Source organism: Vespa crabro, chromosome 2 (genome assembly GCF_910589235.1).
Source record: "Vespa crabro chromosome 2, iyVesCrab1.2, whole genome shotgun sequence".
Lineage (NCBI taxonomy): Eukaryota > Metazoa > Arthropoda > Insecta > Hymenoptera > Vespidae > Vespa > Vespa crabro.
The window spans coordinates 22472735-22491972 of NC_060956.1; the positions used below are offsets into that span (position 1 = coordinate 22472735).

The 19238-nt window shown below is 34.0% G+C and overlaps 3 protein-coding genes across 8 annotated transcripts in view; 1 reads left to right on the forward strand and 2 right to left on the reverse strand.

Moving 5' to 3' along the window:
* The first annotated feature begins 86 nt into the window (after nucleotides 1-86).
* Nucleotides 87-4970, forward strand: LOC124433009 (hsp70-Hsp90 organizing protein 3-like). 2 transcript variants are annotated; one of them, XM_046982491.1, is made up of 5 exons: nucleotides 87-708; nucleotides 945-1154; nucleotides 1228-1381; nucleotides 1447-1547; nucleotides 1660-4970. In XM_046982491.1, exons 1-5 carry the CDS (start codon nucleotides 685-687, stop codon nucleotides 1903-1905), a joined length of 735 nt encoding a protein of 244 aa, XP_046838447.1. In that variant the 5' UTR covers nucleotides 87-684; the 3' UTR covers nucleotides 1906-4970. The 2 variants fall into 2 exon arrangements, with proteins under 2 accessions (XP_046838447.1, XP_046838448.1); XM_046982492.1 differs by having other exon boundaries at nucleotides 87-513.
* Nucleotides 4971-7710: 2740 nt separating this feature from the next.
* LOC124433151 (phosphofurin acidic cluster sorting protein 2) lies at nucleotides 7711-17895 on the reverse strand. 4 transcript variants are annotated; one of them, XM_046982830.1, is made up of 12 exons: nucleotides 17611-17895; nucleotides 14712-15015; nucleotides 14301-14588; nucleotides 14017-14116; nucleotides 13729-13884; nucleotides 12099-12203; nucleotides 10239-10507; nucleotides 9953-10158; nucleotides 9516-9863; nucleotides 8949-9346; nucleotides 8623-8739; nucleotides 7711-8528 (listed from the first exon to the last, which is right to left on the reverse strand). In XM_046982830.1, the coding sequence occupies exons 1-12, from the start codon at nucleotides 17712-17714 to the stop codon at nucleotides 8395-8397; spliced, it is 2529 nt and encodes an 842-aa protein (XP_046838786.1). In that variant the 5' UTR covers nucleotides 17715-17895; the 3' UTR covers nucleotides 7711-8394. The 4 variants fall into 4 exon arrangements, with proteins under 4 accessions (XP_046838786.1, XP_046838785.1, XP_046838787.1 ...); XM_046982829.1 differs by having other exon boundaries at nucleotides 12099-12206; XM_046982831.1 differs by lacking the exon at nucleotides 12099-12203.
* Nucleotides 17896-18359: 464 nt separating this feature from the next.
* The window catches only part of LOC124433152 (protein YIF1B), a 1645-nt gene continuing 766 nt past the window's right edge, over nucleotides 18360-19238 (reverse strand). Inside the window, exons 3-5 of one of the 2 annotated variants that reach the window (XM_046982834.1) lie at nucleotides 19003-19238; nucleotides 18626-18913; nucleotides 18360-18493 (exon numbers count right to left, since the gene is read on the reverse strand). The exon at nucleotides 19003-19238 is cut by the window's right edge and continues 100 nt beyond it. In XM_046982834.1, the coding sequence (XP_046838790.1) occupies nucleotides 18383-18493; nucleotides 18626-18913; nucleotides 19003-19238 (635 nt within the window). In that variant the 3' untranslated portion in view covers nucleotides 18360-18382. Of the gene's footprint in view, nucleotides 18914-19002 lie in introns of both variants that reach the window. The other variant, XM_046982833.1, reaches the window with a different exon arrangement.

A 19238-nucleotide genomic window follows, 5' to 3' on the forward strand; every position in this document is an offset into this window, starting at 1 on the left:
TTAATGACACGATAGAAAACCATCATCGTCGTAATTCACGTTACACTTATCGCGTTATTGTCGTCAATACGCTATGCTCGTTTTTATTTCTTTATCCTTTCCTTTACATTTTAGTATTAAGGAAGAAGGAGAAGAATTTCTTCGTTTTTGTTTTTTTTTTGTTCTTTTTTCTTTTTTCCTTTTCTTACACGGGTATATATGAACGTACGCTTATAAACGTACAAGAAACATATAACTTCAATATGGAAAATATATTAGTGACGCATACAAGTTGAAGTACTCACTTACTCAAGTATGAACGGCCGTGCAACAGTGCGCCGCGCATGGTAATTATTATATGGTAGAATGCGCGCATGCGTGCCGTGCCCGCGACGTGAATGAGCAGACGAATTGATTGGTGGGGGAAGAGAGAGAGGAAGAGACGCAATGGCACACGGTAATGCGATAGATTCGATATTGCGATAACGGGTAGTAGAGTGGCGCAGCAGACTCGTCGTGCGCATGACCGCACCGGTAAGTAGACGCGACGAAACGACCATCTCGTCTGCTCTTGTGTTGATTATTTTTTATGAACTTTCAATAAGCATAATATTTTAAAAGACAATGATATAACGTACGATAGTCCCGATCTCATGAGAGAATTCGTAATCTCGAGGTTAACTTTCGTCCGAGCGTACGTAAAAAATGTCAAATTCTCGAGAGGCTGAGGTGAGTTCCAGGACATTTTATTTTTATAACCTGCTCTACGTTTTTCCTTTTACATATATATATATATATATAAATTTTTATATATGTATATGTATATACATATATATATATATATATATATATATATTTTACGAAAAAAATTTTAACGTCATCGAATCCAAATTATTTGATTTCCATTGTATTAAAAGCGAGCTTTTGTCGATGGATTATCAAAAATCAACTTTCCTAACTTTCAGGTACAAAATCTGAAGGAACTAGGAAATGCCTGTGTTAAGGAACAGAAATATGAAGAGGCTATGTTTCATTATACTCATGCTATCAAATTAGATCCACAAAATTATTCTCTCTATAGCAACCGTTCCTTTGTCTTTTTAAAGATGCAACAATATCACTTTGCGATGGAAGACGCTCTGATGACTATACAATTGAAACCTGACTGGACGAAAGTAAATGGAAATATATGTTAAATGAATTTATACATTTATTCCTTAAGGCCGAACAATATGCGTTTTGTTTTAGGGTTATTTTAGGAAAGCCGAAGTAGAATCGCAAACTTTCCGTTTTAGCGAAGCTCTGCAATCTTACAACAAAGCATTGTCGTTGCAACCAAATGAGCCTGGAATTTTGAAAGCAATTAATAAAGCATCTGGAATGCTGATGAAGGATAGAAGAGGTAACGCATCCGATAATGCAACCGGCCTTTAACAGTTCCATTAATTATATCGCATTACGTTGCAGCCGATCAGCAAATCCCATGGCTCGGCGCTGGAGTCGGTATCATTCTTGGTGTAATAGTCGTTATAGCAGATTATGTATTTACAAACAAGCCCACATTGACGGTAAGATAAAAAGTATTCTGGGTATGTAACGAGAAAAGTTTAACTTCTATGTCATATAAGGAATGCAAAAGAGAATGCAACTTCTTTTTTCTTTTTCCCCTATGAATTGTAGCACCCATTATTAATGGCCTTACTGACGATTTCGATCGCAATGCTAGGATTCTGTATTGCAAAAGGATTTCGTTATTTCGTAAAATGTCAAAGGAAATCATTGCTAGAACCACCGATAGATCTTTATCCCGAGAGCAACAAGGACGAGTTTGAGAATGTCGAAGCCGATAAGGAAAGTGAAAAAGAAAGACATCCAAAATATAGTAAAGCTTTAGCTAGACAAAGGTTCAAAAAAGGAAAATCGTAGTGTGTTTTTCGTTAAAAAATCTTCTTTTCTTGTTGCATTTTTATATATTAATCGGAGATTTATCGTATCTACTTATGCATTGCATTTGATTTATTTATCAACTCTGACTAATAACTCAAAATGAGATATTCTCTCTCTCTTTCTCTCTCACACACACACACACACACACACACTTACACACGTGCATTTGCATTCATTATTATCCATAATAAGGTGAAAACACAGGTAGATTTTTATAAACCATTAAAGGAATTAAAAACAATATAATCTCAGTTAGCTTTTATGATAATGGAATTTTTATATACACTCTCGGAAACATAAGTATTGAATATTTATCCCAATTAAATATAATACAGCGAGTCTTTTTTATCAAGGCCGTTGAATTATATACCGGTAGAGGTATACCGATTATTACGTTTTTACTTACATATAATATCCCTTTCATATATCTCAACTCTGTAATAGTGCTCGCTTATATACACGACTATTTACATCTGGCCGAATTTAGCCCCGACCTCGATAAAATATGTTATACGAAGAAAGATCATACATACGTCCAGTACGATTATTTCTTATCGACGTTATATCATATTAGCAAGGCTAGAATTAGAATTGTATCAACCGTTGCAGCATCATTGTGTGTAACATTGATGCAAGAACTAAATGATAAACTACGCGCATTAATCGAAATGTTTCAACTCCTCGAGTATATTCAGAGAATTTTTTACAAGAAAATTATCTTATAAAAAAAGAAAAAGAAAGATAATGAGATAATTTGTCTATACGATAAATTTATACTTTTAAACGTTTGTTTAAGTAATATTTCGAGATCGAAACAAATCACGGGAGATCACTGATTTTTTACTTTTTACAATGAAAACACTAGCAGATTTAACGGCCAATTTATCTGACTTCTCGCGCGTACTTTTCATTATACATATAACGATTAATATAATGCAACTTTTCGTCAAGATTATAAAGTTTGCACGAGAGATCATCTTAAAAGGTCTAACGTTTCTCCCTATCTCTCTCTCTCTCTCTCGCGCGCGCGCGCCTTCCCCCTCCTCTATACATTATTTATATACAGATTCCGCTATTATATGATACACGCATCGTATTTATGCGTCTTTTACTATATATTTCAATTTTACGATACAAGTACGCGTTGTCAGATATTTATTGAAACGAATTGTAAAAGATCTTGAAATCATTTCGAATCTATATTAAATCTCAGAAATTTTGACAATGAGAAATAAAGTTTGAACAAATAATAAAAATTTATTTTATTAAGGACGTTGGCCACTTTTCGCTCATAGCGCATGTGACAGAAATGCGGAGTTAAAATTTGGAATCATTCGCCATGCATTCTATAATCTAGATTTAGATTTCGCTAGATCGCAGTAATACCGATCAAGTCATATGGAGGTTGCTTCTTCCTGGAGGAAGTTCAGCTTCCACTTGGGAACTGACAGCAGGACCGTCGAAAACTTCAATAATCGCCATTGAATACGAACGTCTGCATTTTCAGAATTTCGAACATTATTAAAAGTAAACCATTGCAGAACTATAAATTTAGAATGCATTGATCATGGCTATATGTAAATGTCTATTTATAAATTTGTCGTTAGTTCATCGTATATGTAATATCGTATGGTGCTGTGATTATCGGGCAAATTGAAATTATTTTTTGCGTTAAAAATTACGTTATATTGATATACGTCAAACTTCTTGAACCATCAATGGAATATTTTTATTTGTCTCTTAACGCATTTTCATTTTCTTTATTTTATTTATTCGTAAACGTATGTGTAATTACAACGTTTTCGTACCATTTTTTAATCTTTAATAAATACATCATAAACTGGCGGTGAGCTATAACGGTTGGTATCTCTTGAGCTATACATATAGACATCGTTCTTTCCTACTTGATAAATTCATTACGAACAAATTTTTTATTATTTTCAACTGTACAAAACTTTGCATTCGTTATTCAAGTAATTATTTTGAATGTTGCGAACTTTCTCCCTCCCTCCCTCCCTCCCTCTCTCTCTCTCTCTCTCTCTCTCTCTCTCTCTCTCTCTCTCTCTCGTAAATACTATAAAATTAATAAATATTTAAGTAGTAATATATATTGCATATGGCGAATCCACAAGCAGCGAGGACACACATCTTTTTATTCTACTCATTACTAATAATATCCTGGATTTGAACATTACATTTAATAATACGCTATACACTTTTATTCAATATTTCTTAGAACAACGATCGATAAGACAAATTATAAATTGTCCTTGTTGTTATTTGTCTTTGATTGCTACAAAAAATTTACAACTCTATTAATAAAAATATAGACAACTTAAACAGAGATGTGATATTATTAATTTTACTAAGTTTATCATAACATCCTATACCCTCTACTTTTATCTCAAGAATTCGAGGAATGTTCATTGTTAAAAGCTGTATGTATGACACGTGTATTCTTTGACACGTGTGTGCATTTATTATAATATCTATTTAATATGATAGCGATTTTGACGATAATCGTAATGACGACGATACTGCTGTTGCTGCTGCTGCTGCTGCTGCTGCTGCTGCTGCTGCTGCTGCTGCTGCTGCTGCTGCTGATGATGATGATGATGATGATGATGATGATGATGATGATGATGATGATGATGATGATGATGATATAATACATTTTTTACCTAAATAGGTAAAAAACAATATAGTAATGCTCTCATAATTGTACAATCGATCATGTGCAATTAGATGATTGAGACATCAGAACTAATAAATTACAATATAGATAATGAGAAAAAAGAAAACTCTACAATGGCTTTGATTATATAAATAAATGTCGCATTATAAAAACGTGTAGATATTATGGTTTTTATAGGATTGAGAACGCGACGTTATATTTATATGTATGTACTTACATCATACATGCAGACATCTCATTATAAATGCAATGAAGACGTCTTATTCTATCCGTACCACATATTTTTTATACTCCTTTACTGTACAAAATATTTTTTAAATATATTAATCACTTTCCTATAAGCTTGAAACTTAAGTCTCTCAATTCTTCCTAATAAATAACAATCAATACCAAAGATAAATATTAATTAATGTATTATGTAAGCGCTACGATCTAAAGAAATATTAAGTTAAATAATAAAAGTTCATCTAATTGTAAATTTTTTTCTAAACTATGCTAATTCGAATACCCCTTATTTTTATATGAAAGAATGATGTACGTAACATAAGACTGACTAAAATTAAAAACATTGAATTATGTTTGTCAAGCTACTTGTTTACTTATTTACATATCGTCAGGCTTATAATGCAGATTTTATCATTATTTATTAATTATCATTTAACAATAAATATCATATCTGTGTGTGTGTGTAATTTCTGTTAGACTTAGGTTTTATATTAAAGTCATTAATTATTAATACGAGATGGCTAAAAAAAAACAAGGAAAACAAGAAGAAGAAAAAGAAGACATTAAGAGTACAATCATTCACTTAATAATATTTTTTTGAAGGGAAAATATGTAAAAAAGGAGTATATACTTTTTATTAAATACTAAGAATCTCTGTCTTTTAATTTAATCGAATACTACGGATCTATACTATGCATTATAAATATTCAGCTTGTAGACAAAGATGTACGAGTATGTAAATACTTGTCATTTTAAATACACGAGGCATACATATTTTATATGGTTATTTGGCGTTTTCTTATTCTTAAATGTGCACATTCATATAATATCTTCAAATAAAACATTTTATCAATTATCAAATTAAGACATCTTGTGCGAGCTGTTAAAGAACCGAATAGGTGTAGCAAAATAACTGTTTTCTATGATTAAAATTGAAGGATATATGACGTAGATGCACAATAAGATTATTCGCTTGGAATATTTTAGCATATTTAAAAAATGTAGGTAAACAATTCAAAGTTATGTGATTGTTTAAGTTATGTGTTAAAGCAAATTTTATCAAACATTTTTATGATAACAAATATCTTATAAAATGATAAATATACGCTTATGTCAATTTTTATAAATTTTGATCTATCAATCGAAATGAACACATATCATTCGGCATTGCCCTCCATGATTTTAACTTTAATAGTACTATTATTTCTAAAAATTCAAAAAAATACTTTTCACCTAATCACACCATTAATATTTATAAACACACATTTATACGTATACTTATTAATAAATAACTGTAGAGACTAGCAAATGATGTGAGAGCATGTTAAAACATTAACTATTTTTTACTTTGGCAAGACATCATCATCATTCTTGTTATCGTCGTACTTGTTATAAAATAATATGTAGGTAGAATCTTTTTTACAAATCAGGTAGGTATTCCATTAGTTTGGCTTTAGGCAGTCAAAGTAACACATATGTTGCGCGAACAGTAAAACATTATCGTTTTTACCTTTTATCGTTTTATCAAGAAAGAAAAAAAGTTGAAAAATACATAATTGTTATGTATGTACATATATGTTATCTCTATGTCTTGTCAAAGATAACATTTACATTATTTAAAGAAATATCCATACTGTTGTATATTTACAATATGCCTCCTAAATAAGTATAAAATGGTATAAGCAAATGTTATGCAAATATCATTAGTAAACGACAGAAATACAGAAAAGAGAAATTTTTTACATTTGGCCAAACTAAAATCCGTACTTGTATCAATATATAGTATTCTAAAGATGGTGATCATAATAATAATAACTACATCAACAACAACAATAATAACAACAACAACAACAACAACAACAACAACAACAACAACAACAACAATAATAATAATAATAATAATGATAATAATGATAATAATAATAATAATAATAATAATAATAATAATAATAATAATACTAATAATATTTCTAGTAGTGGTAAAGTACTAGCAGCAGTAGTAGTAGAGTAGTAGCAGTAGTAGAATAGTGGTAGTGGTAACAGCAGCAGCAGCAGCAGCAACGGCGGCAGCAATAGCAGCAAAGGCAGCAGCAGCAGCAGCAGCAGCAGCAGCAACGGCAATGGCAGTAGCAGTAGCAGCAGCAGCAGCAGCAATGGTAGTGATGGGAACAGTAGTAATCGTAATAGCAATATTGATACAATTACTACTATTATTGTAATGGAACTTTCCTTATATCAATGATATATTTTTAAATAAAAATATCCGAAAATAGAGTATGTTTTGGATCAAAAGCTTACAAAATAGGATATAAGACGTATCTTGGAAAAGAAATAAACATAAGAAATTATTGAAATTGTAATGAAATTAATGCAAATATCAGTCAGTTCATCTTCAAAGGAATAAATAATTGTCAATTACAGTAGGATACGTATATAATGTTTGACACAAACATATTATATGGCACAATGTATGAACATAGAATTTTTTCATTATTGTTGCAGTGGAAGTCAAGAGTTTGAAATTGTTTAATATTTAGTAGAAAACTTAATTGTTTAAATGGAACGTGTCTATTAATATCACACTTCTTTCAGAATTTGTTTACATTGACAATATTTTTCAAAGTAATATCTCGTTTCTCTTGATATTAATACTGTCCCATATTTTCAATATTATAACATATATAGGTTCTTATATATTTGTGCATTAAAAGTGTTATTTATCCATATCGTCGGTTTCCCCAAGCGCCCCCCTCCCGCCCAAAAAAAAAAAAAAAAAAAAAAAAAAAAAAAAAGAACAGTAGAAGAAAGAAGAAAATATAATTTCTAAATCTATGGTATAAGTAAGAAAATGTAAATCTATTATATACTATAGTCATATGTCGTAATTTAATGATATGGATAAAAGATAATCGTAAAAAATCAGTTTTGAGAGATTCGGCAACATTTCCATCTTATAATCAAACAAACTTATGTACAACTTAAGCGAGACTTATAGAAAAATAAAATAGTCGAAATGAAGTTTTGGCTAGACAATAATGAACTTATAGTCAATAAAATCAGAACAACATGGATCTTTTGGATTCCTTAGTTGCATACAAAGTCTATGCGGTGATATGTCAAAGAATCAATGAGTAAATCATATTTTCGTAGAATAAAATTGCACTTTCCCATGTTTATATGAATCAATATCAATGTTACGATGAACGTTATAACGAAAATTGATCTCGCATTCGGTAATAAATATAGTGTAGTATGCGAATATTATGCGAAGAAATAGAAATAGAAATTGTAATATATGATTATGTATGCAATTAGGAAATAGAAGAATATAATCGGTAAATTGCTGATTGTAGATTGTTCTGCGATAACTATTGTTAAATTATAACAATTAATCTCTTTAATGATAACGGGGCAGTTCCAGGAATTTGCTGGTTATATTGATATTACATATTTCTAATAATCAAGCACAGTCTCAACGTTACCCCCGCATGGAATATTGAATACAAGAATTGAAGGAAATTTAATTAACGATAAAAAGGGGAGAGACTTCACACAGGGTTCAAAATTTGCTGCTGAGGGGTGTACTCGAACAGGGCTAGAGGGAAGGTCTTGATGTGCGTTTGCCACTGCGCCGATAGTTGGAAAAATTTCACACTGTACCATTCGGTACCGTCGATGCTCACTGAAGTGAAAAAAATCAATAATGCGATACCATGCGACGACGTCATGTATTCAACGATAAAATGTTGAAGCTTTTTTTAAGTTAAAAATCTTACCTCTCAATGGAATGTTATGAGTTTTTGCCGAACATATCAAACGCGTAACACCGTCTACAGTTTGACTCTTTGGTTCGTTCTCCTTTTCCTTTTCTTTCTTCTTTCCTAATCTCATTACTGGAAAAAAGAAAAAAAAAAAGAGAACAAACATGTATCCAAAAATGTAGAATAACACATCCCATATACGCTGGTGCTCAGCAGATACTATTGCATTATATTAAAGATGATATTGAAAAACTATCTACGGTCTACACTACGAATTATTAACATATTACTTTATTAACTTAGAAAAATGACGATCTACGTCCTCAACGTTATACACTTACTCTTTTGTTTCTTCTCTTTGGTCGTATAATTCATGGAGAGATGATGACCTGGTGCTTCTCCTAACGGTGGAAGTCTTTGCACGTGTAATACTCTGAAAGCTTGTCTCAATGTATTCTTGCCCTTTTCTCCTTGCGTTTGTTTGCTCCAATAATCCAATTGCAATTCCACAGGTTCCCAGCCTTCCCTGACGGGCTGGCCTACATTAGGACTGCTAGGCGGGGTCAATCTGCCAGGAGGCGGAATTGGTAATCCTGGTGGTGGGAGAGACGGTGGAGAACCGGACATTGTAATATTGCTTTCCTCGAGATCGACCGACGTGGAAGAACTACTGTCAGGACATCCAACCCGAACGTCATTTACAAATGGAATAAATATTTGACTGCTGTCATCGGTTTCTCTATAAGAAGAGTACAATTAACGTCGATATAAAATGTTCCCCTTGGTCTTCTTTTTTGTTTCTGTTCTTTTTTTTTCTTTTTCATCTTTATTATTTATTTCTTTTCTTTTCTTTTCTTTTCTTTTTAAATTAGAAAGAGAAGCTGTTATACTTTAGGATTATATGTTACCTATATGTCACCATTGCCTCTGCGATCGGCAATGGTAAAGTGGAATTGGTTGCAGCTACATATTCAGATACCCTTGCCGCACCTTCGCTCGCGCCTCCGCCTTCTCTTTCGAGTAATTCTTTCCATTCGTCGCCAAAAAGGACAGAGTATTTGGCATCCACAGAGGATAGATATTTTGACAAAGTATTAGAGCCTAGAGGTACCACCAAGAACCTTAAATAATTTTGCCAATCGGGAGGCTTGAAGCTCAATAATTCTACGTAATGTCGTAGCACTGCATTTACAAAACTATCTCCACCAGCGATTACGACCTTCACCGGCGAAGGCGGCTTGGCAGAACTATTACAACTGTAAAATCAATAATAATGTGTAAGTTTATTTCATCTATATTAATATAGCCGAAGGTGATATATATCTCTTGTAAAATTTCTAATTACAATTTTTGTATCCTTGTTACCAGACACGTGAACGTGGCACGTATGTCAGCGGGTGAAGCGGTGGTAAGTACTTTGTGATTTCTTTCCTGAAGTCTTGCGGCAAGTACGGCACCGCCCGGGTCTGCTAAGGAAACCAACGAGACAGCCTCCGGTAAACTGTCGTCCGGCAAGACACGACTCAATTGTTCGACTAGGGCCTTCCTCGGCTGTAATAAAGAAAAGTCTTGTCGTCATTGGCATTAGAGATCTAATATAATGTTACATATTACAAACTATATCGAGGTACCTCGGAACTACTCGAATCACCGGACGGCTTTAAATCGACGCTTAGACTGTGCTTTTTCGATTTACTACTACCAGGCGTTCCACGATCACGAGTGAAAAGTCTACTTCTTCTGTCCGAACTTTCGTTTTTATTCGGTTGTTCTGATTTCGGCGGAGATCCGGTAACGATACTTGGCGGGTCATTAGCTTCGTGATCGGTCCAATTCTCAGGATGAGAATCGCTGTCTGCCCTCCTCGAACTATCGTCACTTTGCCTGTCTACGCCGCGTTCTGTAACATAATCATGTCACTTTCTACTATTCTCATAATGTCATTATTATCGATTATTAACAATTTATTATGTTATATAATAGATAAGAGAAAGAAGGTGAAATATTTTTAGTCCATTTACGTAAACTACATCGCGATCATCGAGAAAAATATCTTGTATATATTCGGGTAACGGCGTGAGATGTACCTGAGAGAGTAATAACGTTTTCGCTAAGCAGGATCTATTTAATAAGATTACTTCTGCATATACTCCTATATATGTGTATACACGTATTACAAAATTCATACGTATTCTAATGATTGTCTTAATTATTATCGCCTAGAAAATATGTATGTTGTTAACAGGAATATTGTCACGCTAACATGGTCGATTACTGAAAAGTAGTATAACACAAATTAAATGATTGATAGAAGTAGACAGAAGAATTGATAATATCAGAAATACATACGTACGTAAGTAGACAGATATAGAGGACCGATGGACACGATTGAATTATGTACGTAAGAACTACGTATAGGAGGGGCGAGAGAGAGAGAGAGAGAGAGAGAGAGAGAGAGAGAGAGAGAGAGAGAGAAAAGATACTAAATACAACACAAGCAAGCCTGTTAGTTAAAGAAAAAAATAATTGTATATTTAGACGATAAATCTATATTTAGAGCAAGTAAAGAGAGAAAGAAAAAAGGAGACGCAATATTAAAGTCTCAATGTTTAATTAAAGAAAGCACTTTTAATCAAAGAAAGCAGACAAAAGAAATGTTAATAATAAAACAGAAATTACTACAGAAGAATAGAATGCCACAAGCATTTATCCTTCTTACGCCGTACATAATGTTTAAGTAATATTTTACCGTACGAATGAATCTATGAATAATTGTCAAATTATAATATCTATTACAATAATTGATATAATAAATAACAAGCGATTTATAAAAACTACACTTTCGAAATTAAGAGTTTTACTTAATACAGTCGATAATAAACCATGGAAAAGAAAATAAATTCATTGACATTTTCATATTTATAGCGAAACAAGTTATGATTTTTAATTTCAATCTTTCAATGAGTTTTACATAATCATAAATGAATTTAATAGTCAGTATTTGAATAGGTCATTTTAAAACAATAAACTATCCAATTATCAAATCCAAATCGTAATATTTATATTTGCCACTCAAGCGCTAGAGCTTCCTGTCCAACTTACAATATAGTATTTTGACCTATGTATTTCAACTTCAACACTTTCACATCTTTTCCTTAATTATATATGCTGGACATGGAAAACAAACAAAAAAGAAAAAGAAAAGAAATAAAAGAAAAAGAAAAGACAAAAGAAATACTCAAAGAAATGTGTCTTCAAATAATTGATCATTTACCTGAAGCTTATTCAAATCATTCCACAATTAGTTATTACATACCCGATATTAACGACGATACATTTATTCTTTCCCTCATGCTGAATTTATATACACGCATGCTATTCTTTTGAATAAGTAAAATATGTATGCGTCTGCATACGCGTTACACGCACGTACAATTGCAAACGCTCATATTATTATTGCATTTGTTATTTCGAATTTTCACGTTACATACCTGACGTTACATGTCCAATGTGCTGTTTCTCTTTGGCTGGTTGACTTCCAACGTAGTGCTGATTTACGGTACTCATTGCGTTGTTGTCAGCTTCCCCTCTTGTTACTACTACCGAATTGTAACATGCAACAGTGCAAAGCCAACCGACCAAATCTTGACTTAGTTAAAAAATCCAGATCCAGATATAGATGATCGATTTTATATCATAGTTTGTACAACATATTATATTTTGGAAGTCCACAAAATCAAATACATTCTCGGATCCTCGTAAGTAGATGTACGCAAGATGAAATCTCCAACGTCTACACGTACATATATTATACGATGATGTTTATATGACTTGCGTGCAATCTGATCTTCTGTAATAATTCAATGTGTGAAAATAAAAACTAAAGCGAAACGTTGAACAAATAATTTCTTCCAAAAATACGAATGTAACAAAGAAGAGAAAAAAGAAAAGAAAAACTATCTTTTCCGTGAGAGGATCTGTAGTATTATAATGATTTGTATTTAATAAATTATCATGCGGCGACAAGTTTTATATCGAAAGAAAAAAAAAAAAAAAAAAAAAAAAACAAGTGATATGCAAATGATAAAAATATAAGTTATAGACCTCCTGAAAAATCAAGCTAATACTAGTGTATGTAGTTGTAATGGAAGCAGCAACAAAAAAACCGTTCTCCGATAGATATTTACGTGTAATGTGTATGTATATGTAGCTATAGGCGGCATATTGTACTTTTTCTACATCGCTCATTTGAAACTCCGAATCGAATATAAAATTCAATCGAACATGAAATATATAAAATAGATAAAACTGGGCTGCTTCTACTCTCGATATTTTTAACAAGTGTATAAGCAGCGGTATAAGCTAGGAGACAAAGAAAGAGATATTGTTTGTGAAAAATAAATGAAATGAGAATATTTCTTGAGAGAAAACAAATTCATATACGTAAGACGCTCATGATCTTGGTTTTTTCTTTTTTCTTTTTTTTTTTTTTTTTTTTTTTTATAAAAACGATCGATAATAATACATTCACAAAGATTATAAAAATATATTTCCTTTAATGTTGCATTTTCTTTGACAATTAATTTTATATTGAATATTTGTCAATAATTATAATGAGAAATGTCACTTCTCGTACAAAATGTTAATGTCTGCGAGGATTACATATTGGAAACTATTATCTCAACTCGCATATTCGATAGATGGAATGATTCGCAAGAAAAGCGCTTTTCGTAAAATAAAAGGAATTTGCAATTTGAAGCATTAACAAATAACATAGGTTTTAGATAGAGCACTTGATGATCCTTACCGTTTTAGTCGTATTGGATATTAGAGAGGTATGCCGATATTGGAATATTGGAATTTCATAATATTAAAACGCGCCAATGAAAGATACTTTTTCACGATGTTGTGACAACAACCAAAGTACATATCAAGAATGTAACGATTCTTTTCTAATACGCGTTCTCTACTGGCTGACGAGAAATTAAAAGAATTAAGAGTGGAATGAAGTAAAAGATAATGGGAGAGATGGAGGGAAGAGGAAAATGGGACGTAGCATAGAAAGAAAAGGGGATAAAGGAAAAGGGAAAAAAAGAAAATTAAAGACGTCGAGAGTCTTACCTGAATGTGGAGGTGTTAAAAGAGATCGACTGGAACTGAAAAAAGGCCGTAGCGAAGGCTTTGGTGTACTACTGACGGACATGGTATCCAATTCTGGACCACTGTCCGATAAATCTTCGAGTTCGTCGAATAGCTCTTCGATCTCCATATCACCGCCTGAGAATAGTAATTAACGCGATACGATTACGTAGAAATCTAGTACATACAGATTCGATTTATCTCGGTCCCAGCTTAGGATCGGCCGAATATAAAGGCCGAAGGAAGCATTATCATCGTGTATTCATATACCTGAAAGCTTTTGTCCAATTTCTTCTTGATCGTGATCCAAATCTTCGGACACTCTGAACCTCTTCAAAAGGGCTATAAACTTTTGCTTGAGATTTCTTTGCTGTAAAATACACGAGACAGCATAATTTAGAATCTTGCGATTGTTTTTCAAAATTCAAGATGGATGAATATGTAGATAAAGAGAGAGAGAGAGAGAGGGGGGGTGGCTGGGGAGGGGGGGGGGGGGGAGGGGAGGCGGAGAGAGAAAATTTCGATCGAAGAAAGAGAAGAGAAGTTTTACGCACTCTGGCATTGGTGGGAATCTTTCCCCGACTTTTTCGTCTATGTACCTCCAGGGTTGGCTCGCTATCGCTACCCTCCGCTTCAGCCTCCGAACTGAATTCTTCTTCTTCGTCGCTATATTCTTGACACAATCTCTCATTAGGGTCATTGATAAGTCTTTTGTCATGATCGACCGGTTGAGAGCTCAGTGCTACGACGCTAACGCGTGCCAAAGCGACCGAATGTCCACCGTATTTTTCCGCTTTGTCGGATATCAATTCTAATTCGAGATCCATTTGCTTCTGTAACACCTACGAATGATATTTGAAAATAGTAACCAGAGGAAAGCTCACTCCTTTTTATTAACGCACAATGATTACATATAACGTAAATAATTTTCCGTCTTTGTAATTATAATAGTTTAAACAACTTACCTGAGCCATATTGATTACTCCCTCGGCGAGAGTTTTATATCCGAGCATCGTACGATTCTTATAACGTTTTCTTCTTTGCAATAATATTAAGAGCTTATTGCCATCTCGCTTGAGAAAGTGTGGATATTGGAGAGCAAATTGTAATTCTAACTCCGTGTCTAACATACCACCGGTTGGTATGATCATTTCGTTAGAACGCAGCGTTCTCTTGGAGCTTTGCATCTTTACAGCGATTATGATGGACGTTAGATCGGAACCCAAAGGCCGAAGTATAACCAAACGCGTCAATGTCAAGGAACATAATCTGTAATCCATATATATATATATATATATACACATACATGTGTGTGTGTGTGTAATGACATTCACACCAGATCCGCGGCAATTGACACGATAAATATTTTCACATATCTAAGTATATACGCGCGCGTTATTAATTTTATATATATAAAATTTAGTCCGACTAATTGTAAGAAAATACTTGAGAATATTACATATATCGCGATTATGTTCATTAGGCATCGTACATGGCGTCTATTTTTATTCACGGAAAGCTTATACCGATTCGAAGGCTAACATCGTACGACGTACTTATGCGATACTTATAGATGTACTCGAAACTACAACTACAGTCAAAACTATAACGACAAGTGGCGTCTAAGCCAAGTATGTCCACATAGTAGGAGTATAGGTTGTTTCGACAAATGTTGTACAAATGACTCGTATAAATGTACAAAATGTCGCGAGTGTTATCCGCAGTAATGGATAAATTAGAAACACAGAGTCGCGTTAAATAGAAATATCTCAACTACTTGTGATGAAATAAAAAGCTATATAGGTAGGATAAGGTAAAGAAAAGGACCGCCGTTTGCCGTTGACAAATTATTCTTTTCCGACCTCTGCTCATAATTTATACCGCTTAGACTGCTTAGTATACCCTCATAGGTATATCTATATCTATGTATGTAAATCAACGTACGTCTGTACGTTTGTATTTACGTATCTAAAGTATGTAAGTGAAAAATATCATATACATAGCATACATCCGAAGAATCAAGACGAGTCGTCTTCTTATGTCGTTTACGTCTCATTGCATTGACTGTAGAGAGAGAGAGAGAGAGAGAGAGAGAGAGAGAGAGAGAGAGAGAGAGAGAGAGAGAGAGAGGGAGAATACATATGTATATTATAAAAAGTGAAAAAGATAAGGAGAAAAAATGTGTTAGTCACTCGACTGGTGCTTTTTAAAGGTGGAAAGTGACGTTCCCCTTTTAATGTGAGCTCGATGCTCATAGGGTAGAAAGTACTTAAAGAGCTCGAAACGTCGTATCATGTTGAAAAGCAACAATCTCGGAATACGTAGATAGACACATTTCCACGTTACACATGTTCCGTACATATACGTTGTCACTATCAATGCGTATTTTCCAAATTACACGAATAATATTGGCCTTCTTCTTTTTTTCTTTCTTTCTTTATATATCTATTTCAATGAAGAATAGATCGATTTCTGTTCCAGTGACCGGAGTAGAGTTCGGGCCGAAGCGTGTCAGAATGAGCTAGATCGAGGTATATACATACATATATACATACGATATCCAATATATAGATACGTAAAACATACGAACGTATTTTTCGTCTCGTTCGAACGTATCTATACATAAAGATTGATCAAAAAGTTATCATTCGCACAGCCGAAAGAAACATTTATGCATTACGCCAATGCTCATATAGAGTTATACTAGGTATGTATATTATTATATTACTTCTTTCTTGCGTTTGGTAAGAAAAATAAAAAAAAAGAATTTTATTATCTTTTTATAAGTTTATTCCCCTTCAGCTATATCATATTGTTTACCGTCCAAAATATATCGTAGAAAGATACAGTACGAATTTTCTTCAAGAACGAAAAGGAGGAGAAGTTGATAACGCGGGAGTAATATTGTATCTACGATTTAATGTTTTCTATATGCCATACGCGTGCAAGATATCATCTCCCCTTTATATATATATATATATATATATGTACAGTTGCTTGGTGTTAGATGGTCGTGATAACTTTACTCGTCCGGTCTCCAATAATATATACATGTACATGTATCTACCCAAAGTAGTAAAGAGACCATTACCCTCCTAAAGAGTATGAGACAGTTCGTTTGCAGACTTGGGTATATTAAAATTTTGCAAAATACAGTATATTTCCTAACGCCATTCCTGGTATATGTATATATAAAATGGTATATATAAAAATAAAGAAAAGAAACGGAATGAAATTATTTTTCAGTCTTACTAATCGCACGCGCACGCGCACGGACAAATCGGCACCCAACGAAATGACGAAACATTTACAAAATTTCTAAATAAATATTAATCGAAGCAAAACGTGCGTGGGAGCGTGCATGTGTAATAGATAAAGCGAATCGCGTCACATGGAAAATAGGAAAATTTCATCGAATGATTGCATCGAGACGTTTCGATACACGCGGAGGATCTGACATGACAGCTAGCACATCTTTCCGAGCGTGTGCCACACATGCCTACCATCTCCCCATTGTTATATGCGCTTTGCAATGCTATAATGCACGGTGTCATGAAATAATCGTAGAAATTATTGAGACAAATTATTGGAATATTTCTACGTCTTTGCAGAAACGTTGGGGCGGATCGAATAAAATTTCTTATTGTTTTTCGACCACTTATACATGTTCGCGGTAGAAAAGAAAAAAGAGGGAGGGAGGGAGGGAGGGAGGGAGAGAGAGAGAGAGAGTGAGAAAAGAAAAGAGCACCTTGCATTCGCACAACGACGCGGCGACTTTGGCAAAATATACGTACGTACGTACGTACGTACGTATTCCACGACCGAATGAAATAAAACGGTAAAGCGTACGTTTGATTTAATTACCTTGGTATACAATTCGGTGGCGTACGATCGACTTCCCAAGTGGCAAAGAGTTTCATTGGAACAGGTCGGGAGGTCGGGGCCGTCGCCTTCATCCTCTCCGCCATTTTTGGCCCGTTGGCCAACACGAGAGGAGTGCAATGATAGACACCGTCGCTAGACCGCAGCTTGCGGCTGACTAATTCAACCTATCTCGCTTGTGGCGCCATAAACTGTCAGATCGCGGCTACAAACTTCTCTCTTATAGACTAGGAGCAGGCTAAACCAGAATAGACTTCTTCGTACGCAACGCCCTTTCTCACGATCTCCCAAGTCTGTCTTCCTACTCTGACCATCGATCGAACAAGATGATGAGGAGTCGACATCTATCGACGTTTCCGTCAACTTCGACGAAGGAAAGGTACATTTTAAAAGGTACAGACAAAGTGCAGTAAAATAAAGCGAGGCTTATAAAAGAGCACAATGGGACATAATGCCGTAAGATCGTAAGGAATGTTATGTAGTACGTAGAGTTCCGTACGTACGATATCCCGTGTACGTGGCAAACGTTGCATCATAAACATTTAAAACAGATAACATTTCTAGCTCGATTAATCTAATTCGTCGTTATTAGAAGTTCGGTATAATAAATAGCGATGCAATAATTATGTCCGTACAATTTTTATTAGAAAAATGTATAATCGATATATCATAATAAATATACATTTCATTTATTTCTTAAAGTGATAACTTTACATTCGTCGTTCTTTCTCTTTTATTTTTATTTTTCATTTATTTATATTAAATGATAAGAGAGCCACCACATCAGTAAGGGTTGAATAATCGCTACAAAAAATATAAAGTAAAGTCTTCTTCTATTGCCGTTGGCTGTGTACGATATCTGACCCTGCGGAATAACTCTTAGCTTTAAAGATCTCATGAGAAAAAATGCTAATGTCGCACTAAAATATAACAATGCCGCATAATAGCCAAATTTTCTAAATGGTAATGAGCTTAACAATGCTGCATTTATACCAACATATTTATATCCGCAGTAGGCCAAAAGATCCAACGTGGCCAGGCTCGTTTCGATATTCATTATGTACAAACTGACAGTATGGACTATTAGTTCTATTATACCCCAGGCCAATACAGAACTGGCTAATATACTAAGTTGTTCAGGGTTGAAACGTTCTTGCGCACCTAAAACCAAGCCAGCTAGTACTACGTATGTTAAAAACGACATCATCGGGATATACATGTCTGGAGCATTCTTTTCGTAACGTGGTTGCATGGGCACATCCTGTTCGTACTTAACAGTCCAGTCCTGTTAACAGCATTATGTCGCATTTTAAATTAATGCATTAAACGATTAATTATAAATAGTCTTTGTCTCTAGATCATCTTGAATCTTACTTTATGAGTGAACGGGAAGAACAAAATTGCTAGCTTTCCAAAGACGTAATTAGTATCCACGGCGAAGTAATACTTTAATGCTCTAACTGGCACATATTTTTCAAACTGTTGCCTTCCCGAGCCTACCAATGCATTTCCATATTGTACGGCCATATTGGTAACGACCGGCTGCGACAATATTTGAGCCGCAAACTGGGAACTGGAATAGCTCTCGGCATTGCCCTCGTTACGTACAT

Coding starts and splice junctions, on each gene's coding strand:
- LOC124433009 (XM_046982491.1), top strand. CDS start 685: ATGTCAAATTCTCGAGAGGCTGAG. Junction 1,155..1,227: donor TGAAACCTGACTGGACGAAA/GTAAATGGAAAT, acceptor GTTTTGTTTTAG/GGTTATTTTAGGAAAGCCGA. Junction 1,548..1,659: donor CAAACAAGCCCACATTGACG/GTAAGATAAAAA, acceptor TATGAATTGTAG/CACCCATTATTAATGGCCTT.
- LOC124433151 (XM_046982829.1), bottom strand. CDS start 17,714: ATGGCGGAGAGGATGAAGGCGACGGCCCCGACCTCCCGACCTGTTCCA. Junction 10,508..12,098: donor CATTGGACATGTAACGTCAG/GTATGTAACGTG, acceptor ATTATGTTACAG/AACGCGGCGTAGACAGGCAA. Junction 10,159..10,238: donor GTGATTCGAGTAGTTCCGAG/GTACCTCGATAT, acceptor TCTTTATTACAG/CCGAGGAAGGCCCTAGTCGA.